Source organism: Budorcas taxicolor, chromosome X (genome assembly GCF_023091745.1).
Source record: "Budorcas taxicolor isolate Tak-1 chromosome X, Takin1.1, whole genome shotgun sequence".
Taxonomy (NCBI): Eukaryota; Metazoa; Chordata; class Mammalia; order Artiodactyla; family Bovidae; genus Budorcas; species Budorcas taxicolor.
Genome location: NC_068935.1, coordinates 126,436,951 through 126,461,428, shown reverse-complemented (window position 1 = coordinate 126,461,428; position 24,478 = coordinate 126,436,951). Strand labels below are relative to the sequence as shown.

At 38.0% G+C, this 24,478-nt stretch overlaps 1 protein-coding gene across 1 annotated transcript in view; it reads right to left on the bottom strand.

Annotated features, from left to right (window-relative positions):
* Positions 1-913: 913 nt before the first annotated feature.
* SCML2 (Scm polycomb group protein like 2) overlaps positions 914-24,478 on the bottom strand; it is an 86,308-nt gene continuing 62,743 nt past the window's right edge. Inside the window, exons 9-14 of the mRNA XM_052663368.1 lie at positions 24,086-24,289; positions 22,977-23,159; positions 6,653-6,766; positions 5,727-5,981; positions 2,147-2,304; positions 914-1,042 (exon numbers count right to left, since the gene is read on the bottom strand). Of these exons, the coding sequence (XP_052519328.1) occupies positions 914-1,042; positions 2,147-2,304; positions 5,727-5,981; positions 6,653-6,766; positions 22,977-23,159; positions 24,086-24,289 (1,043 nt within the window). The remainder of the gene's footprint in view (positions 1,043-2,146; positions 2,305-5,726; positions 5,982-6,652; positions 6,767-22,976; positions 23,160-24,085; positions 24,290-24,478) is intronic.

The window sequence follows — 24,478 nt, the reverse complement described above, 5'->3', positions numbered from 1 at the left end:
ATATTTTAAAATTTGGGCACAGGTGTCTTCATGTAAGGGCTTTCCTGATAGCTAAGTTGGTAAAGACTTCGCCTGCAATGCAGGAGACCCCGGTTCGATTCCTGGGTTGGGAAGATCCGCTGGAGAAGGGATAGTCTTCTTCATATAAAGATGTGAGAAAGAATCCCAAGTTAAATGTCTAAGCTTGGAGAAAATATGTAAAGTTTAGAAATAACAGGTATTTCATTGAAAAAATTTAATTGGACTCCATCAAAACCACCCTAGTATAATATCTCCTGCATAGAACAACTACTCTATAATTGTTCAAAATTCATCAAAAACTGATAAAAACACTTTATGAAAGTTTATAAGCTTGTTTTTTCTTTAAATATTAACAAATACAACATATAGAGCAATAGTAACGAAAGGAAGGTAATTTATATGGCTATTCCCTTTCAGGAAATTGATAGAACACAAACAGAACATTGCAGTAACAGACAAAGTATTTGAGAAAGAGATGATATCTATAGTTGCATCTTTAAATTCTCTTCTAAGGAAAACTTCACATGAATTTCATTAGAGAGCCTGTCAGTCCCTGATACTTTCCCCTTTGGGATTTAGCTGTTTTGGTTTTACATATATACATTAACCAAAATCAAAGGTGTTTCTTTGTTTCCTGCAGGAAGTGTATTTGTAAACTCTACAATAAAATAATAAACAGAGATAAAGAACTGCCTATTTGAATATGCTAGTACTAACATGTTAATGGCTTTTAAAGAAGTAGACTGGACTTATAATAGAGTTCTGCAATTCTGGATATAATGTAGTTTTAGAGGAACTATCTACAAAACAAAAATTGCTATGAGAATAAAAATACTTTTAAATTAAAAGTTATCAAAACAACTGAAAATTATGTCTAAACTTATATATTTTTTCAATTATATTTTCCTTCTTTAAGTTTTTCAATATAATAACATAACTTTAAGGCTGGCCCCAGTTTCAGCCCCATATACTTCATAATCACATCACTTTTGAGTAGTAGCAGAGCCTTCCCATCAATTTCCTATAGAGAGAAATAAATTATACTTATTAGCACTGATTTCACATTTTGTCAAGTTACTTACATATAAGAACATGTAAATAGAGCGTAGCTGTATATTCTCAATATATATTCTCTGAGTATGCATTTATTTCCTGAAAACTATTAAAAAAATAACTTATATGTGTAACATCATTTGAAAATTTCTAAATTCACTTCAAATTTTAACAAAAAGTAAACTTAACCTAGTGTCTTTGAAGAATGGCCTTTAGCATCAAACTATCTGATTTTAAAAACTATGTGCTGAATAAAATACCACGTATCTATGACAAATGGTAGATAGAAAATTATGAATGATAGAAATGAATTTCAGACAGTCATCAACTTTCTTAGAAAGGCTGGGAATGTATGTCAGCATTAATGCAAACTCTGAATGTGCTAAACAGTGTTGTCTTTATGTTGAAAGCTATTCATTTAATTATGTGAAGCTAATTAGATGCTAAAACATATTACTGATTTTCTTACAATATGAAAAAGGATACAAAAGGATGCATTTGGTCATGAATTTGATTTGTTAGAGAAGACTATAAACATTATTTATCAGACACAAGGTATCCTCCTAATACTATTTATTTGCTTAATAAAACAATTTATGTTTTGGAAGTATGTTTGATTTTCCTGAGTTCCTATTTAAAATAAAGCTGCACTTAATCTTATACAGTTACTGGATTCATTGGGCATTGTAATAAGAAGGACACCATGTTACAAAGGTGGTCATTCCCTCCTATTCACAATCCCAGGGCCAAGCAGGGAGCAGATAGGGAGGAGGATCTTTGTAGCTGGTCTTACAAAGGAGAATACACCTGAGAGTGGCCATGCTGAATCATCTTCTCTTGAGAACTCAAAGACGTGTAAGTATGTTAGGGACTTGGGTACCCATTTAAAGCACAGATCCAGCCTCTATCCTTTAAGGATCTAACTTTGGGCAAAGTGAACTCTCTCAAATATGGAAAAATCAGTTGATAGGGTTCCCCCACCATCCACACTAATCAGTAACCAACTGAAGGGCCTGCAAAGAGATAATTCAAAGTCATTACAGCAGGAAAACTGGATCAAAAGATACATTACATGTTGCCTGAAGAGGTCAGCAAGGGGGCCTGACTTCTGAGGATCTTTATGTTTCATAAACTGTATCACTTCATCCACAGACCAGGTTTCAGGGTCCTTAGAGAAGCCTTGCTTCAGGACACTGGGGTCAGGTACAGCTATATAACTTGGAGTTTCAACTGGGGGGAAAAAAGACAAATCATACTTGACCTGATCATTATCCTGAAAGAAAAGATGTTAAGCAGGGAATAATTTTATCATTCCTGGAATGTTCTGTGAAGTACCCCAGCATGGACCCAGGATTCCAAAGGTAAAATTTAGTGAAAGCCTAGATAAAGATGACCTGAGGATAGCTACCCAAGAATGTCCCACTTGACCTCCTCCAAACAACAAAAGCAACTTCAGAATGTATCCTAGAGTTTCAAAGATCATGATACAGACCAAACAATCCAAGGCCTCTTTGACCATAAGCAAATACAGAAAAAGACCTGTAACTTAGGTTAAATCAAGGTTAATCTAAGCTAATCTATTGCTCTCTTCCTTTAAGTATTTTGAAGAATTTCTCTCAATCTTCCTCCTCTTGAGAAAAGACTCAAGATTAGGTTTGAGTCTTTTACTAGCTAACTGCAATGAAAATCCAAAGAATTTACAGTTTTATAATTGTTTAAATTAATTCACTTTAATCAATAATTTTCAATAAACCGTATTATCTCTTGAGAACCAAATTAGTTCTTTTACTGAATCTCTAACCATGTATTCAATAAAGATTATTTTTAGCATCAATTTATTCTTTAAACTCCTGTCTCTCAAGGCTTAAATTCTTACTTGAATTTTGAAGAAAACAAGATTATTTTGTACTTAGTTAGGTCAGAAGCAACTTTAACATTATACGGAATACCTCTTTCAAATTTTACTGCATAGTGATAGATATTTTGGTTGAAGGTTTATATATTTAAAAAGAAATCGAAACATGAAATAATTTAAGTGCTCATACCTCAAAAAGTTATAGTTGTGCTATTCACTAAGTTGTACTCAAACTTTCTTTCTGTCCAGACACGTATTCGTTTCCTTAACCAGAATGCCTGACTCTCTAAAGTTAGTATATGATAACAGAAGCGGGTTTGGTGCTTTGCTAGGAAGATTTGTTTCTCTAAACAAAGACCATCAACACAAATTTGATCTTTTCGTGTGTGTGAATTACCCAAAAGTGAACCTTTTCTTTCCTGTCATCTGTGCTCTAGCCATCTTAGGGGTATTTTAGGTATTCATCCAAGGAAAGGGCAAAGAAAACAGAAGACGTAAGAACTTGCAATGGTAAATTTTTGGTGTAGCTCAGAATTTTACATATTTTCTTTTTAAATTTTATAACTTTGATGTGAAATAAAAATTCTTTACTAAAATCTATTCTACTTTCTCCTTGAGAAGGAAATGGCAACCCACTCCAGTACCCTTGCCTGGAAAATCCCATGGACAGAGGAGCCTGGTAGGCTATACAGCCCATGGGGGTCACAAAGAGTTGGACACGACTGAATAACTTCACTTCACTCACATCCTACTTTCTACTTGTCAGAAATAAAAATGTTGGTCTACCAAGAAACACTGCTAGGTTGTATCAACTCGAGTAAAAGTGATGATGATATAGACCATGTCATGCCTGAGGCATTCTAACAATTCAGACAGAAAAGTCTTCTCCTTTAACTCAAGAGAGACTCAATTTAATATTTAAAAAATTACTGGCAAGGCTAATCATACCTCTAAATTAACATACTTTGTGGGATTTTTTGTTTCTGTCATCAGAATCTGGTATGGGTTATGTCTTGATGTAAAAATAGGATTTCTAGTACAAAATTATAATTTTGTATTAAAAATAAAACAGCTGTGAGCCCACCTATCTATAATCTACCATGAAAAAATACTTTAATTGGGCCCATATCTTCAAGATAATCAGAGAAGGTTATAAACATTACATTAGTAGTATTATTCACATAATTATATGAAAAATAAGTAAAGTCCAGTCACGCTCTTCTCCTTAATGGCTCTGTCTTATATACACTAGGAGATCAGTAAATATTTCTGGTATAAATGAAATGAAAGTGACTTGATTTTATCCCAGATGATACTGAATTTCTTTCGTTTAATAAAAATCAATTTGTTTCATTCAAATACTGGGGTGGGGCAGGGCAGGAAGTTGTGTGAGCATCGCAGGAGGTTGTGTGAGCATCATCAGAAATCAAGGTAGACTCAGCTGTAAATAACAGTTCCAACACCTTAAAGAAAATAAAGTGAAATGCTTACCTATTCTCTGAAGATGTACATACAGCCCTGGAGTCAGAGTGCGTGGACTGGCCAAGCCACTTTCTAGTTGGGAGACCTTAGTTAAACGACTTCTCAGATTTCTCACCTGAAAATGTTTACCAGCACCTACATCTCTAGAAACTGTTGTAAATATGTAATGCATGAAGCAATGTAAATATTATGTGCTGGCACATAATATCAGATGGTAATGAAGATAATGATGATTTTATTACTATTAAGTAATATTATTACTATTAAGTCTTTCCACACCTAGGAAGACTACAGGCTAGCATCCTCAAACCCCAAAACAGGCTACTTTGGCATGGTAGTGTTAGACATACATTTGGAAGTGAGATTCAGCATTAGAAGTAACCTTTAGAGCATTCTTCTAAGAAGGCCTATCTTCATAAGCTCATATAGTGAAAATATCTAAAAGCTTATAATACACTACCCCTTTATAAAATGAACATCTATCTTTAGATTCTTTACAAAAATCACTCCAAAACCAGACACAATCTATATGGGGTATATGAGAAGGGAGTGACAACATTAAATGTGTCACAGCATGTGTACAGATGATATCCATGATAAAAGGCAAGGGAGTGAGTTGATTCCTACTTCCTTTATTCCTCAACCTTGCCTAAATGCCTATCTGGTGAAAAAAGACAAAACACTTATTCCCTCCACCCCAACATCCTTAATCTTTAAAAGGGTACAGGATAGAGCTATCTTTGCACGTGGAAGGCTGTTCTGGCTCTTTCTAAATGAGTGGCAGGATGCTGTACAGTTTGTACACATCATGCTCTCCTGGTGGGTGTGAGGGAACGACTGAGAGTGTGGAAAACAGGGAAATGGCTGCAGCAACAGGATGCCAGAGCCGAGATCTGGGAGCCAAGTACAGGCTGGGGCCAGGAAAGGTCTCAAGAGGGACAAGGAAGGGAGCACATCAGAATGAAGAGGGAGTGTATCCTTCCAGGCCTCAAGAGTCATGCAAGGTTTGTGAGTCCAGACAGTATCCAAGGAAATGAGAAACTACAATGGAAACTGAAATGAAAACCAATAAAATAAGAAGTCTCTATCAGAAACATGATTGGTGATCCAGATCCCCAGAAACAGTTCTGTAATGCTATGAGGATTAGGGCATCTGCAGCAGCTTGGCCCTGACAATGATGTGAAGGGGAGGACTCTTACCTCCTCAATTTTGACAATTTCTTCAATGTGATAAACTCAGGGGATGATGTGGGGCATGGGAACCTTAAGGGGAAAGACAAACCCATCGGATGAGAATCACTGTTTTGGAAAATACCTTCACTTTCCCTCTGCATTTCAAATTCAACTTCAAGCTGACTACTCTTGATAGATGATTTGGTCTCCACTACTTTGGGGCTTGAGGTGCATGGCACACTTTGAGAACCATTCATGGAGACTGGAGTATGAGTGCTTATAGGATTTTTTCTGACAGGACTCAAAGAATTTGCTGAACTAAGTGGTGACTTCTTGGACTCTTCAGAAAGCTTTTCCTCTTTGGCCATGCCATCTTCCTCAGAAGGTAATACTTCCTCTACAAGGAAAAAAAAAGAAGACAATAAGAAAAAAGACAAAGGCAATTATCTTCAACAGACTGACAGTTTCAATACTACTAAAATGTCAAAAATCCCCTAAATTGGCAACAATGGTTTACTTAAGCCATGCTATAATGAACTACAAACCTCTAACACAAAGCAGATGGCTATCCCCTTCTTGATGTTTATAATAATGGACACTGTCCTGAAATCCAAATTGATTCTAATGACATCATAACTAACCCTTGCAAGTCTTGCCACCAAGACTATGAACACTTCACTAAAACATTTATTTTTACGAATACAGTTCTTACACAATTGGTTTCTAACATTTGCTTACTACTTGGGCACTTAAAAAAAAAAAAAACCTTCACTGGAGAAATGTTTTAGGTTTTTCTATTCCTCTTTCTATAAAGCTTTTGGCAATACAAAGCTGAATGGGAAATGCTGCTATAATTGTTTTTCTTTAATCTAAGGAGAAATGACAACTGTGCATTTCTTAAGGGAATGAAGTGCTCAACAAAGCTGCCAAAGTAATAGCTAACTGCCAAACGGATTTGGCAGTTGGGAAACATACTCCCCTATTCCCAGCACCAACACTCAACAGCATACATAAGTGATAGCAGAGTGACTTTTCTTTCCAATCATGCAACATGTAACTACTGTTTACCTTCAGAGACATGCACTATTATTCTGGGTTGCTTAGGAGAGAGAGGAGCAACATAAGGCAGAGGTTGCTCAGAAGGTCGTTTGGTGATTTTCTTTTCTGTTATATCTTCTTCTACTGTTTTCAAAAAAAGAGATGTCTATTGTAACTAATTAATATACTTAAGCATTTTTATATCAACAGCATAAAACACTTCTTTGTATATCATCTGTCTACTATAACTTCATCAATAATCAATCATTTGTTTATGAACAAGATGTGCTCATTTCATCCTATTAAATATTTCAGTGATATACAAGGGTTAAAACCATTATATCTAGGCTTCACTTATTCTAGGGTCATCATATTTTTCTAACTCTCTCAGGCAGCAGTGAGGCAACTAAAAAGGCCTGAGAAAATTGCTCCCATGAACAACAAAGTTTAAGAATTCAGAGAAGTTAGAGTAGACAGAGTACAAAGAACACTCCATTTTATAGGTAACAATCCTGGCCTAGGGCTACTCTTCAAACAATTCTACTGCTTACTTATCATTCAACCAAATGCATTTCTTCTTAAAAGACCATTCTTTAAGGCATAACCCTAAAATGAATCAATATTTTGATTTAATCTCCAACTAAAAGGAAAAATAAAGTACAATAAAAATCTATAAAGTAGGATAATAGATCTTCAGAAAGGAGAGAGACTGCAATGACAAAGTACCAAAGTCAAACTTCATCTAGCTAAAAATGGCTAAAGGTCAGGAATGTCCCTTAAAATCATCTGATAAGTAATTTTTAAACATCCAGTTACTGACTGATTATGAATGAGCCTAAGAGCGCTCTCAACATTTGATTTTATTTTTAATCATCAACTACAAAAATCAACAGCCAAAACATATTTCAGTGAGTAGGACGTATTTCTACAATTGCGACTGTTAAATTCTAAGAAAAGAATTAACTGACTTTTTTCATACCAATTTACTGATACAGAAAATTTGAACACTAAAGTATACACTTTCTACAGTTTTCTATAGGTATTTACTTCAGAATTATAGCAAGATCAGAAAAACTCTTTACTTACCTTTTATATACAACATTATAATACTTTATGAAAAGTTTATGAAGCTACTATATGGTCTACTATCTGGGATTGATACAAACATAAAATTGATTCTTGACTTCTGTTTCTGGGTACTGTAGAAAGCTAAGGCATGAAACTGTTCCTGCAGAGTAACTAGAAAAAGCCAGATAATTTACAAAGTACTTTAAAAGTCATCATAGAGAGGCACTTCCAAGATGACTGATTAAGGACTTTCCACTCCTTCATAAAACTAATGACAGCACTGGCAAAATCAATTTCTTCAAAATTCTGGATGTTAACAAAAGGCTTGAGTGAGTGAAAGCCACTCAAGTCATGTCTGACTTTCTGACTCCATGGACTGTAGCCTGCCAGGCTCCTCTGTCCATGGAATTCTCCAGGCCAGAATTCTGGAATGGGTGGCCATTCCCTTCTCCAGGGGATCTTCCCAACCCAGGGATCGAACACAGGTCTCCTGCATTGCAGGTGATTCTTTACTGTCTGAGCCACCAGGGAAGCCCAAGAATACTAGAATGGGTAGCCTATCCCTTCTCCAGGGGATAAAACAATCAAAAAAGTGTTTATTCAAGAAAAATGGCTGAATATCACAACAACAAATTCTGTGACACTTTAGCTTCCCCCATCTTAATCTCAGTTTTTCAGGAGTTTTGCAAACCAACAGCTTTGCAACTATAGTACCTGTGAAAGCCAGCAGCCTAACACTGGAAGAGGCACAAAGCCTTCGGAATTCTACAAAAGCTCCACCCTCAGAGAACTGTCACTGAAAACCTCTGATCTCTGGGCTTGTTTTATTTGACCTAAATCAGAGCCTGCTCTGTGTGAACAGTCCTATCTCCAAAGCACTGGTCAAAAATTAAACCAAATCAAAACCAAAAAAACCACAACAGAGGCAAATGTTTAGCAGTGAAGCTCTCTGAGGCAGGATTATCAGTTGAGGTTGACAAAAAGCTTGACCAAAAGAACTGGAGAATGAGATGTCCATTAGGACACTTAGAAAAGCACCGAGCTATTCCTGCAAATCTGTAAGGCCGTATATATGTGCATGGCTTTATGAATGCTTAGGAAAGACTTTAGAAGGTCCTAATCTTTCATTTCATGACAACTTTGAAGCTCTGCACAGGAGTGTGAAGTTTCAACACACACACACAAAAAAAACCTTGACAAAGGCTGGAAGATATACTGGTTCTGGGCACTTAGGAAAATCCCTGTCCAATCATTAGCAGACCACTAAGGTCATAGCAAACACTCTCTTCCAACAACACAAGAGAACACACGGACATGACCAGATGGTCAACATCAAAATCAGATTGATTATATTCTTGGCAGCCAAAGATGGAGAAGCTCTATACAGTCAGCAAAAACAAGACCGGGAGCTGACTGTGGCTCAGATCATGAACACCTTATTGCCAAATTCAGACTGAAATTGTAGAAAGTGGGGAAAACCACTAGACCATTCAGGTATGACCTAAATCAAATCCCTTATGATTATACAGTGGAAGTGTCAAATAAATTTAAGGGACTGGATCTGATAAGAGTGCCTGATGAACTATGGACGGAGGTTTGTGACATTGTACAGGAGACAGGGATCAAGACCATCCACAGGAAAAGAAATGCAAAAAAGCAAAATGGCTGTCTGAGGAGGCCTTACAAATAGCTGTGAAAAGAAGAGAAGCGAAAAGCAAAGGAGAAAAGGAAAGATACAAGCATCTGAATGCAGAGTTCCAAAAAAATAGCAAGGAGAGACAAGAAAGCCTTCCTCAGCAATCAATGCAAAGAAAGAGAAGAAAACAACAGAATGGGAAAGACTAGAGATCTCTTCAAGAAAATTAGAGATACCAAGGGAACATTTCATGCAAAGATGGGCTCAATAAAGGACAGAAATGGTATGGACCTAACAGAAGCAGAAGATATTAAGACGTGGCAAGAATACACAGAAGAATTGTACAAAAAAGAGCTTCACAACCAAGATACTCATGATGGTGTGATCACTCACCTAGAGCCAGACATCCTGGAATGTGAAGTCAAGTGGGCCTTAGAAAGCATCGCTACGCACAAAGCTAGTGGAGGTGATGGCATTCCCGTTGAGCTATTTCAAATCCTGAAAGATGATGCTGTGAAAGTGCTGCACTCAATATGCCAGCAAATTTGGAAAACTCAGCAGTGGCCACAGGACTGGAAAAGGTCAGTTTTCATTCCAATTCCAAAGAAAGGCAATGCCAAAGAATGCTCAAACTACCGCACAACTGCACTCAGCTCACACACTAGTAAAGTAATGCTCAAAATTCTCCAAGCTAGGCTTCAGCAATATGTGAACCGTGAACTTCCAGATGTTCAAGCTGGTTTTAGAAAAGGCAGAGGAACCAGAGATCAAATTGCCAACATCCGCTGGATCATGGAAAAAGGAAGAGAGTTCCAGAAAAACATCTATTTCTGCTTTATTGACTATGCCAAAGCCTTTGACTGTGTGGATCACAATAAACTGTGGAAAATTCTGAAAGAGATGGGAATACCAGACCACCTAACCTGCCTCTTGAGAAACCTATATGCAGATCAGGAAGCAACAGTTAGAACTGGACATGGAACAAGAGACTGGTTCTAAATAGGAAAAGGAGTACGTCAAGGCTGTATATTGTCACCCTGCTTATTTAACTTCTATGCAGAGTACATCACGAGAAACGCTGGGCTGGAAGAAGCACAAGCTAGAATCAAGATTGCTGGGAGAAATATCAATAACCTCAGATATGCAGATAACACCACCCTTATGGCAGAAAGTGAAGAGGAACGCAAAAGCCTCTTGATGAAAGTGAAGGAGGAGAGTGAAAAAGTTGGCTTAAAGCTCAACATTGAGAAAACAAAGATCATGGCATCTGGCCCCATCACTTCATGGGAAATAATGTGAGATAGCAACCGAAAACTGTGGGATAACCAGAGAGAAAAAAAAGAGAACTTTCCCAAGAAAGACTCTAACCTAAGGCGCGGCTTGGCCTACTCACAGAACAAAGGATTGAGCGAATACCAAAGGAGAGCTAGCTCCTGTATACAGCCCCCTCCCTCACGGGAGGCAGAGAGGCAGGTGTGCAATAACAAGAGCTGGAAGGCAAGGAGCAATCTAGGCCCCAGAGACTGGCATCCTCTGCCAAACTGTGAGCAGGCTCCCAATTGCTAACCATATATTTCTGGGATCCTAGAGGGTTGACATCTGCCAGGAGGGTTGCAGCCTGAGATCAGCTCCCCAGATGAGACACAGGGCACATCAGAGACAGTGCTCTCACAGTGCACCAGGGAAACTGAGCAGCTAGGACCCAGGAGGTGATTAAGACGCACAGCCCAACTGGGACAGTGTGCTTGCCAAGCACCTGGTCACCTGAGCTGCTCGGACCTGGGAAGGGCACAAAACGCATGCCCAACCGACTCTGTGCCCTTGTGGAGAACACGAGAACCTGAACCTGAGCAGCTTAGACCTGGGAAGTGCAGGAAACGCAGGGCCCACTTTGGACAGTTCCCCTGCAGAGCAACCTGGAGCCTGAGCAGTGTAGACCTGGAAAGCACACACCACCATGAGCTGGGGCAAACCCAGTGTGGTCCATACACTGCGAGCACTCACCACAAACGCCTGTGGTTATTGTTTGCAGTGTTACTCCCTTTCCACAACACAACTGAACAAGTGAGCCTAAATAAGTGACCACTTTTACCCCCTTGTCTCAGGGTGGAAATTAGACCCCGAAGAGACTTGCAAACAGAGGAAGGCAAAATAAACGAAGAGGGAACTGCTCTGGAACTGACAGGTGCAACAGATTAAAACCTGGTAGTTAACACTAACTAAGCATTGGAAGGGGCCTATAGATTTTCAGAAGTATAAGCTGGAACAAGGAAATATCTGACACAGAACTGACCACACACTGCCCACAACAGCTCCAGAGTAATTTCTAAATATATTTTTACTATTAACATTTTTTATTTTTTTATTTTAAGTGCTTTATTACTACTTTAACTTTCATTTTTATACCCTACTATTACCTTGCAAAAAAAAACCCTATTTTTAATGCAAATTTCATATATATATTTTATAATTTTTGTGATAGATTTTGTTTTGCATTTTTAATATTGTATTTTTCAGAGTCTACTCTAGGTTTTTAATCTTTGCTTTTTGGCATTTGCTATTAATTTTGTACCTTTAAGGATCTAATCTGCAATAACCATTTTCACACAGGGGTGTGATTACTGGCTTCATTGCTCTTTCCACTTCTGACTCTCCCTTTTCTGCACCTCGTCACCTATATCTCCTCCCTCCCACTTCTATTCTCTACTTAACTCTGTGAATCTCTCTGGGTGTTTCAGGCTGTGGAGAACACCTAGGGAACTGATTACTGGCTAGACTGGTCTCTCCCCTTTTGACTCCCCTTCTTCTCCTCCTGGTCACCTCTATCGCCCTCCTCCCTCTTCTCTTCTCTGTGTAACTCCATGAACCTATCTGGGTATTCCAGACTGTGGAGAGCACATAGGGAATTGATTACTGCCTAGATAGCTCTCTCCCCTTTTGACTCCCCCTCTTCTCCTGGTCACCTCTATCTTTCTCCTCCCTCTTCTCTTCTCCATGTATCTCTGTGAACCTTTCTGGGTATCCCTCACTGTGGAGAATTTTTTCATCATTAACCTAGATGTTTTATCATCTGTGGTGTATAGATGGAGAAGTCTTGAGGCTACTGTAATAAAAAGACTGAAAGCCAGAGTCAGGAGGCTGAAATCCAAAACTTGAGATCACCACAAAACTCCTGATGCCAGGGAACATTAATAAACAAGAGCGAATCCAAAAGCCTCCATATTTACACTGAAACCAAGCTCCACCCAAGAGCCAACAAGTTCCAGAGCAAGACATACCACATTAATTCTCCAGTAGTGCAGGAACAGAGCCCAGAGCGTTAAAATACAGGCTGCCCAAAGCCATGCCAAACCCACAGATGCCCCAAAACTCACTACTGGACACTTCATTGCACTGCAGAGAGCAGAGACCCAGCTTCATCCACCAGAACACAGATGCAAGATCCCCTAACCTAGAAACCTTGACAAGCCACTAGTCCAACCCCACTCACAGGGAGCAAGCTCCACAATAAAGAGGAAACACAAACTTCCAGCCTACAGAAAGGCCACCCCAAACACAGAAATTTAAACAAAATGAAAAGGCAAAGAAATATTCAGCAGGTAAAGGAGCATGATAAATGCCCAAAAAAAACAGCAAAAGAAAAGGAGATAGGGAGTCTACCTGAAAAAGAATTCAGAATAGTGATAGTAAAGATGATCCAACATCTTGAAAGCCAAATGGAGTTACAGATAAATAGCCTGGAGACAAGAACTGAGAAGATGAAAGAAATGTTTAACAAGGACCTAGAAGAAATAAAAAAGAGTCAATCAATAATGAATAATGCAATAACAGAGATCAAAAACACTCTGGAGGGAACCAACAGTAGAATAACTGAGGCAGAAGAGAGGATAAGTGAGGTGGAAGATAGAATGATAGAAATAACTAAAGCAAGGAAAAAAGAATTAAAAGAAATGAGGACAACCTCAGAGACCTCTGGGGCAATGTTAACCACCCCAACATTTGAATCATAGGAGTCCCAGAAGAAGAAGACAAAAAGAAAGGGCATGAGAAAATACTTGAGGAGGTAATAGTTGAAAACTTCCCTAAAATGGAGGAAAAAATAGCCACCCAAGTCCAATAAACCCAGAGAGTCCCAAACAGAATAAACCCAAGGAGACATACCCCAAGACACACATTAATCAAATTAACGAAGATCAAACACAAAGACCAAATATCAAAGGCAGCAAGGGAAAAGCAACAATAACACACAAGGGGATCCCCACAAGGATAACAGTTGATCTTTCAATAGAAACTCTTTGGCCCAGAAGGGAATGGCAGGACATACTTAAAGTGATGAAAGAGAAAAACCTACAATGCAGATTACTATACCCAACAAGGATCTCATTCAAATATGAAGGAGAAATCAAAAGCTTTACAGACAAGCAAAAGCTGAGAGAATTCAGCACCACCAAACTAGCTCTTTAACAAATGCTAAAGGATCTTCTCTAGACAGGAAACAGGGAAAAAGTTTATAATCTCAAACCCAAAACAACAAAGTAAATGGCAACGGGATCATACTTATCAATAATTACCTTAAATGTCAATGGGTTGAATGTCCCAATCAAAAGACAAAGACTGGCTGAATGGATAGAAAAACAAGACCCCTATATATGCTGTCTACAAGACACCCACCTCAAAACAAGGGACACACACAGACCCAAACTGAAGGGCTGGAAAAAGATATTTCATGCAAATGGAAACCAAAAGAAAGCAGGAGTAGCAATACACATATCAGATAAAATAGATTTTGAAATGATCAAAGGATTAATCCAAGAAGATATAACAATTATAAACATATATGCACCCAACATAAGAGCATCACAATATGTAAGGCTAAGGCTAACACGTATGAAAGGGGAAATTAACAGTAACACAATAATAGTGGGAGACTTTATTACCCCACTCACACCTATGGATAGGTCAATCAAACAGAAAATTAGCAAGGAAACATAATCTTTAAATGATACAATGGACCAGTTAGACCTAATTGATACCTACAGGACATTTCACCCCAAAATAATGAATTTCACCTTTTTCTCAAGTGCACACAGAACATTCTCCAGGACAGATCATATCCTGGGCCATAAATCTAGCCTTGATAAATTTAAAAAAAAATGAAATCATTTCAAATATCTTTTCTGATCACAATGAGGTAAGATTAGATGTCAAGTACAGGAGAAAAACTAATAAAAATACAAACAAATGGAGGCTAAACAGCATGCCTTGAATAATCAACAAATCACAGATGAAATCAAAATATGCATGGAAACAAATGAAAATGTAACCACGACAGCCCAAAGCCTATGGCATTCAGTAAAAGCAGTGTTAAGGGGAAGGTTCATAGATATATATGCTTACCTCAAGAAACAAGAGAAAAATCAAATAAATAACCTAATTTTACACCTAAAGCAACTAGAAAAAGAAGAAATGAAGAACCTCAAGGTTAGTAGAAGGAAAAAAAATCATACCAATTAGGGCAGAAATAAACAAGAGGAACAAAGGAGACTATAGCAAAAATCAACAAAACTAAAAGCTGGTTCTTTGAGAAGGTAAACAAAATAGACAAACCTTTAGCCAGACTCATCAAGAAAAAAAGGGAGAAAAATGAAATCAACAAAATTAGAAATGAAGGTGGAAAATCACAACAGACAACACAGAAATACAAAGGATCATAAGAGACTACTATCAGCAACTATATTACAATAAAACAGACAACCTGGAAGAAATGGATGAATTCTTAGAAAAGTATAACCATCCCAAACTAAACCATGAAGAAACAGAAAATCTTAACAGACCCATCACAAGCAATGAAATCGAAACTGTAATCAAAAATCTTCCAACAAACAAAAGCCCAGAACCAGCTGGTTTCACAGGTGAAGTCTACCAAAAATTTAGAGAAGAGCTAACAGCTATTCTACTCAAACTCTTCCAGAAAACTGCAGAGGAAGGTAAACTCTCAAACTCATTCTATGAGGCCACCATCACCCTAATACCAAAACCAGACAAAGATGCCACACACACACAGAAGAAAAAAAAAAAAAAAAAAACTACAGGCCAATATCACTGATGAAAGTGAAGTTGCTCAGTCGTGTCCGACTCTTTGCGACCCCATAGACTGTAGCCTACCAGGCTCCTCTGTCCATGGGATTTTCCAGGCAATAATACTGGAGTGGATTGCCATTTCCTTCTCCAGGGGATCTTCCCAACCCAGGGCTCAAACCTGGGTCTCCCGAATTGTAGATAGACCCTTTACTGTCTGAGCCACCAGGGAAGTCTGGTGAACTTCACTGATAAACAAAGATGGAAAAATCCTCAACAAAATTCTAGCAAACACAATCCAACAACATATTAAAAAGATCATACATCATGACCAAGTGGGCTTTATCCGAGAGATGCAAGGATTCTTCAGTATTTGCGAATGAATCAACGTGTTACACCACATTAACTAATTGAAAGATAAAAATCATATAATAATCTCAGTAGATGCAGAGAAAGCCTTTGACAAAATTGAACATACATTTATGATAAAAACACCCCAGAAAGCAGGCATAGAAGGAACAAATCTCAACATAATAAAAGCCATATATGATAAACCAACAGTAAACATTATCCTCAATGGTGAAAAATTGAAAGCATCTCCTCTAAAGTCAGGAACAAGACAAGGGTGCCCATTCTCACCACTACTATTCAACATAGTTTTGGAAGTTTTAGCCACAGCAATCAGAGAAGAAACAGAAATAAAGGGATTGGAAAAGAAGAAGTTAAATTCTCATTGTTGGCAGATGACATGATCCTCTACATAGAAAACCCTAAAGATTCCACCAGAAAATTACTAGAGCTAATCAATGAATAGAGTAAAGTTGCAGGATATAAAGTTAACACACAGAAATCCCTTGCATTCTTATACAGTAACAATGAGAAAACAGAAAAATTAAGCAAACAATTCCATTCAACATTGCAACGAAAAGAATAAAATACTTAGGAATAAATCTACCTAAAGAAACAAAAGACCTATATATAGAAAACTATAAAACACTGGTGAAAGAAATCAAAGATGACACAAACAGATGGAGAAAAATACCATATTCATGGATTGGAAGAATTAATACAGTGAAAATAAGTATACTATCCAAAGCAATCTACAGATTCAGTGCAATTCCTATCAAGCTTCTGCTGCTAAGTTGCTTCAGTTGTGTCCAACCCTGTGCGACCCCAGAGATGGCAGCCCACCAGGCTCTGCCATTCCTGGGATTCTTCAGCCAAGAACACTGGAGTGGGTTGCCATTTCCTTCTCCAATGCATGAAAGAGAAAAGTCAAAGAAGTCGCTCAGTTGTGTCCAACTCTTTGCAACCCCATGGACTGCAGCCTACCAGGCTCTTCTGTCCATGGGATTTGCCAGGCAAGAGTACTGGAGTGGTGTGCCATTGCCTTCTCCATCCTATCAAGCTACCAATGGTATTTTTCACAGAATTAGAACAAATAATTTCACAATTTGTATGGAAATACAAAAAACCTCAAACAGCCAAAGCAATCATGAGAAAGAATGAACTGGAGGAATCAACCTGCCTGACTTCAGACTATGCTATGAAGCTACAATCATCAGGACAGTATGGTACTGGCACAAAGACAGAAATATAGATCAATGGAACAAAACAGAAAGCCAAGAGATAAATCCACACACCTATGAACACCTTATCTTTGACAAAGAAGACAAGAATATACAGTGGAGAAAAGACAATCTCTTTAACAAGTGGTGCTGGGAAAACTGGTCAACCACTTGTAAAAGAATGAAACTAGAACACTTTCTAACACCATACACAAAAATTAACTCAAAATGGATTAAAGATTTAAATGTAAGACCAGAAACTATAAAACTCCTAGAGGAAAACACAGGCAAAACACTCTCTGACATAAATCACAGCAGGATCCTCTATGATTCATCTCCCGGAATAATGGAAATAAAAGCAAAAATAAGCAAACAGGACCTACTTAAACTTAAAATCTTTTCCACAATGAAGGAAACTATAAGCAAGATGAAAAGAAAGCTTTCAGAAAAGGAGAAAATAATAGCAAATGCAGCAAATGACAAGGAATTAATCTCAAAAATATATAAGCAACTCCTGCAGCTCAATTCCAGAAAAAAAAACAACCCAATCAAACAATGGGCCAAAGAACTAAACAGACATTTCCCCTAAGAAGACATACAGATGGCTAACAAATACATAAAACGATGCTCAACATCACTCATTATCAGAGAAATGCAAATCAAAACCACAATGAGGTACCATTTCATGCCAGTCAGAATGGCTGTGATCCAAAAGTCTACAAGCAATAAATGCTGGAGAGGGTGTGTTTAGAAAAGGGAACCCTCTCCCTCTTACACTGTTGGTGGGAATGACAGCCACTATGGAGAACAGTGTGGAGATTCCTTAAAAACTGGAAATAGAACTGCTTTATGACACAGCAATCCCACTGCTGGGCATACACACCGAGGAAACCAGAATTGAAAGAGACACGTGTACCCCAATGTTCATAGCAGCACTGTTTATAATAGCCAGGACATGGAAACAACCTAGATGTCCATCAGCAGATGAATGGATAAGAAAGCTGTGGTACGTATACACAATGGAGTATTACTCAGCCATTAAAAAGAATACATTTGAATCAGTTCTAATGAGGTGGGTGAAACTGGAGCCGATTATACAGAGTGAAGTAAGCCAGAAAGAAAAATGCAGTATACTAACACATATATATGGAATTTAGAAAGACGGTAACAATAACCCTGTATGCGAGACAGCAAAAGAGACACAGATGTACAGAACAGTCTTTTGGATTCTGTGGGAGAGGGAGAGGGTGGGATGATTTGGGAGAATGGCATTGAAACATGTATAATATCATATCAGAAACAAATCTCCAGTCCAGGTTCGATACAGGATACAGGATGCTTGGGCTGGTGCACTGGGATGAACCAGAGGGATGGTACAGGGAGGGAGGTGGGAGGGGGGTTCAGGATGGGGAACATGTGTACACCCATGGCAGATTCATGTTGATGTACGACAAAACCAATACAATACTGTAAAGTAATTAGCCTCCAATTAAAACAAATACATTTTTAAAAAATTTAAAAAAAAAAAACCACAAGAGGCACCATCTCATGCCAGTCAGAATGGCTGCTATCAAAAAGTCTACGAACAATAAATGCTGGAGAGGGTGTGGAGCAAAAGGAACCTCTTACACTGTTGGTGGGAATGCAAACTAATACAGCCACTATGGAGAACAGTGTGGACATTCCTTAAAAAACTGGAAGTGGAACTGCCAAATGACCCAGCAATCCCACTGCTGGCCATACACACCAAGGAAACCAGAATTGAAAGAGACATGTGTACCCCAATGTTCATCAGAGCACTGTTTACAACAGTCAGGACATGGAAGCACCCTAGATGTCCCCCATCAGCAGATGAATGGATAAGAAAGCTGTGGGACATATACACAATGGAATATTACTCAGCTATTAAAAAGGGAACACATTTGAATCAGTTCTAATGAGGTGGACGAAACTGGAGCCTATTATACAGAGTGAAGTAAGTCAGAAAGACAAACAGCAATACCATATATGAGTGCATATATGTGGAATTTAGAAAGATGGTAACGATGACTCTATATCCGAGACAGCAAAGGAAACACAGATATAAAGAACAGACTTTTGGACTCTGTGGGAGAAGGCAAGGGTGGGATGATTTGACAGAGTAACATTGAAACATGCATATTACCATATGTGAAATAGATCACCAGTCCAGGTTCGATGCATGAAACAGGGCACTCAAAGGTGATGAACTGGGACAACTCTGAGGGATGGGATAGTGAGGGAGGTGGGAAGGGGCTTCAGTATGTTGGACACATGTACACTCATGGCTGATTCATGTCAGTTCAGTTCAGTCGCTCAGTTGTGTCTGACTCTGTGTGACCCCATGAATCACAGCATGCCAGGCCTCCCTGTCCATCACCAACTCCCGGAGTTCACTCAGACTCATGTCCATCGAGTCCGTGATGCCATCCAGCCATCTCATCCTCTGTTGTCCCCTTCTCCTCCTGCCCCCAATCCCTCCCAACATCAGTCTTTTCCAATGAGTCAACTCTTCGCATGAGGTGGCCAAAGTATTGGAGTCTCAGCTTCAGCATCATTCCTTCCAAAGAAATCCCAGGGCTGATCTTCAGAATGGACTGATTGGATCTCCTTGCAGTCCAAGGGACTCTCAAGAGTCTTCTCCAACACCACAGTTCAAAAGCATCAATTCTTCAGTGCTCAGCTTTCTTCACAGTCCAACACTCACATCCATACATGACCACTGGAAAAACCATAGCCTTGACTAGATGGACCTTTGTTGGCAAAGTAATGTCTCTGCTTTTGAATATGCTATCTAGGTTGGTCATAACTTTTCTTCCAAGGAGTAAGCATCTTTTAATTTCATGGCTGCAGTCACCATCTGCAGTGATTTTGGAGCCCCCCAAAATAAAGTCTGACACTGTTTCCCCATCTATTTCCCATGAAGTGATGGGATCAGATCTTTGTTTTCTGAATGTTGAGCTTTAAGCCAACTTTTTCACTCTCCTCCTTCACTTTCATCAAGAGGCTTTTGAGTTCCTCTTCACTTTCTGCCATAAGGGTGGTGTCATCTGCATATCTGACGTTATTGATATTTCTCCTGACAATCTTGATTCTAGCTTGTGCTTCTTCCAACCCAGCGTTTCTCGTGATGTACTCTGCATAGAAGTTAAATAAGCAGGGTGACAATATACAGCCTTGACGTACTCCTTTTCCTATTTAGAACCAGTCTCTTGTTCCATGTCCAGTTCTAACTGTTGCTTCCTGATCTGCATATAGGTTTCTCAAGAGGCAGGTTAGGTGGTCTGGGATTCCCATCTCTTTCAGAATTTTCCACAGTTTATTGTGATCCACAGTCAAAGGCTTTGGCATAGTCAATAAAGCAGAAATAGATGTTTTTCTGGAACTCTCTTCCTTTTTCCATGATTTAGCAGATGTTGGCAATTTGATCTCTGGTTCCTCTGCCTTTTCTAAAACCAGCTTGAACATCTGGAAGTTCACGGTTCACGTATTGCTGAAGCCTGGCTTGGAGAATTTTGAGCATTACTTTACTAGCGTGTGAGCTAAGTGCAGTTGTGCAGTAGTTTGAGCATTCTTTGGCACTGCCTATCTTTGTCAATGTATGGCAAAAATCACTGCAGAGTTGTAAGGTAATTAGTCTCCAACTAAAATAAATAAATTAATTAAAAATAGTAAATAGAACAAAGAAATTAAAATGGCACACAAGAAAACATCTATTTAAAACAAAAGAAGGAAATAATGGAGGAAAAGAACTCCCCCCTCGAAAAAGACACATATAGAAAACAAATATCAAATGGTAGATGCAAATCCTATCTTATCAGTAAGTATATTAAATGTACATGAAATAAACACTCCAGTAGATATTAGATTGGCATAATGGATTTTTTTAAGTTCCAGTTACAAACTTACTACAAGAGACAAACAAAAAGGTTGAAAATACAAGGATGGAAAAAAATGTACCACACAAACAATACTGAAATGTCTATACTAATATCAGACAAAATAGACTTTAAGAAAATCCTAAGGAATTCATACACATACAGAAACCCTAATGAGAACTAATAAACAAATTCAAGGTTATAGATTATAAGATTAATATAGAAAAATCCATTGTATTTCTATACACTTGCAATAAAAACGCCAAAAATTAAGTTAAGAAAGTAATTCTATTTACAATGGCATAAAAAAGAATGAAATATTTAGGGATGAATTTATCAAAGGAACTGCCAGATGTACTCTCTGAAAACTATATCTGACTGTTGAAATAAATTTTAAAAGACCTAAATAAATGAAAAGACACTCTATGTTCATGAACTGGAAGACTCAATATTAATATGGCAATTATCCCTAAACTGAACCATAGATTCAACACAGTCCCTGTTACAATCCCAGCTGGCTTCTTTGCAGAAACTGTCAAGCTTATTCTAAAATTCATATAGAAATGCAAGGGACTCAGAACAGCCAAAACAATCTTTAAAAAGGAGAACAAAGTTGGAAAACTCATCCTTCCCAATTTCAAAACTCACTACAAGAAGCTACAGTAATCAACATAGTATAGTACTTCCATGATGACAGACCCAGAGATCAATGAAACAGAAAATCCAGAAATAAACCCTTTATTTATAGCAAACTCATTTCTGACTAGGGTGTCAAGACAAGAGGGAAAAAGTGGTCTTTTACAAACAGTCATAAACAACTACATTTCACATGTAAAGGAATGAAATTGGGCCCCTACATCTCACAACATAGGGCAAAACATGGAGTAAACCTTTATGAACTTGTATCAAGCAATGTTTTCTTAGATATGACAACAGAAGTACAAGAAACTAAAGAAAAAATAGATAAATTGGACTTATCACAATTAAAACTTTTTTACTTCAAAGGATACCATTAAGAGAGTGAAAAGACAACTCACAGAATGGGAGAAAATATAAGCAAAGCACATATCTGAATGGAACTTTTAATCAGAATATAAAGAATTCCTTATATATTTATATATAATAAATATATAATATATACATGTATACTGGAGAAGGCAATGGCACCCCACTCCAGTACTCTTGCCTGGAAAATCCCATGGGCGGAGGAGCCTGGTAGGCTGCAGTCCATGGGGTCGCGAAGAGTCGACACAACTGAGCGACTTCACTTTCACTTTTCACTTTGATGCATTGGAGAAGGAAATGGCAACCTACTCCAGTGTTCTTGCCTGGAGAATCCCAGGGACGGGGGAGCCTGGTGGGCTGCCGTCTATGGGGTCTCACAGAGTCGGACATGACTGAAGAGACTTAGCATATACATGTATAATAAATATAAAAATATGTCTGTATAATGAAAAGACAAATAATCCAATTAAAATGGGCAAAGGATTTGAATACACATTTCTCCAAAGATGATGTACAAATAGCCAATAAGCATAAAGACGTTCAACATTAGCCACTAGGGAAATGCAAATCAAACCACAAAGATATTGGGCTGGCCAAAAAGTTTGTTCCAATTTTTCCATAAGATGTTACAGAAAAACTCAGTTTTTGGCCAACCCAATAGCTTTGAGGTTTTGGTTCTCAAGTTCATTATGAATACAATAAGAAATTACTTTTCCATTTTGAATGAACAAAAAACTATGTATTATACAGGCCTGGCTTCCCTGGTGGCTCAGACTGTTAAGTGTCTGCCTGCAATGCAGGAGACCCAGGTTCGATTCCTGGGTCGGGAAGGTCCCCTGGAGAAGGAAATGGCAATCCACTCCAGCACTCTTGCCTGGAAAATCCCATGGATGGAAGAGCCTGATAGGCTACAGTCCATGGGGTCACGAAGAGTCGGAGACGACTGAGAAACTTCACTTTCACTTTATACATGCCTAGTTAGTTCACTGTGGCTAAAAGGTTTACCTTAAGGAGGACACAAGGAAAAATTGAATTATACAAGACTTTCAAGTTAGTGACGGATCTAATGTAAGATTAGTATAAAATTTTACATTTTCTCTTACCTGGTTTATTTTGATCATTCTCTTCAGGACTATGAGTATTACCTCTATAAGAGCTAAAAGGCTGGCTACTCAGAAGGTTATCACACTGCAGGCTGTGGCACAAGTTCTCAAGAAAGCGAAGAACAAATGATGCACTGTTCACTGGAGGCAGCTGGATGGAATGAATTTCCCCATCAAAAGCAGCTATGAAAAGATGTCAGAGTCACATCATAGACAGATGAGAACCAAAACATCAACAACAAAAAAAAGCCATCAATATAGGAAATATAAATCTAATGTGTGATTTTTGTAATTAATAAAGGAATAATCTTAAATTATATAAGTTCCTCTCATTCAGATACAATAGTCTGAACTAAGAAAAGCATTCTCATTTAAAAATATTCATAAAGTAAACAACAATAGAAACCCACTGATCTACAATACTTTCTACTCTTCCAAACATTGAGTGAAGTGAGTGAAGCCACTCAGTTGTGTCCAACTCTTTGCGACCCTGTGGACTGTAGCCCACCAGGCTCCTCCATCCATGGGATTCTCCAGGCAAGAATACTGGAGTGGGTTGCCATTTTCTTCTCCAGGGGATCTTCCCAACCCAGGGATTGAACCCAGGTCTCCCACATTGCAGGCAGATGCTTAAACCTCTGAGCCACCAGGGAAGCCATGGGTACAAATGCAGTATCTGATCACACAATCATGAAAGCCATATGTATTTTATCCCTTAATCACTTCTTGAATCACATTTTTATTTAGAGATTCTTATAGTCTGTCTTCTAAAAAAAAATTAAAATATATTAATATAAAGCTCACTTTATCTATAGTGAGCTTAATAAAGAAGGTAAAAGGAAAAATCTGTACCTCTTACCTCAATTTACAGTATTACTCTGACATTATTAGTTTATTTTGAAAGTTAAATTTTTTAAAACAGGGTTAAAAGTCTATAAACATATAATTATTATAAATATTCTATATATTAACAAAATAAATATTCAAATATTATCATTAATAGAATAAAAATTTAGAAAATAATCTATGTATTTTATAAAATCTTTGCCTTCTTGAAACCTAAAATCCAATTAGAGAACAAAAGCTGATAAAGGATTAGATGTGCATACCGGTTATCACTTCTCCTCCACGATCATCTGGCTTAAGGAATTCAAAAACAGTCTTACTTTGAATGGCACAATCCACACAGGCCTGCACCGTCTGCCGGAGCACCACATTGACAGGGCCTGGGCCAAAGTGGTCTGGCAGCTGCTGGATTTTCTTCTGATCCAGGTGAGGGCCACAGTTTCCATGTTTGTTTATATAGACACAGACTTGATAAAAAATGTGTATATAGATATAACAATGAGATTGGTTAGAAGGAACATAAACACTACATAATCACTATATATCCCATTAGCCACACTTCAGTCAAAGAGAACCTAAACATAGATAATATCAATGATCATTTCTGTTACCTAAAAATATGTAAACATAGTTTCACATTGTGTAAATATATTAAA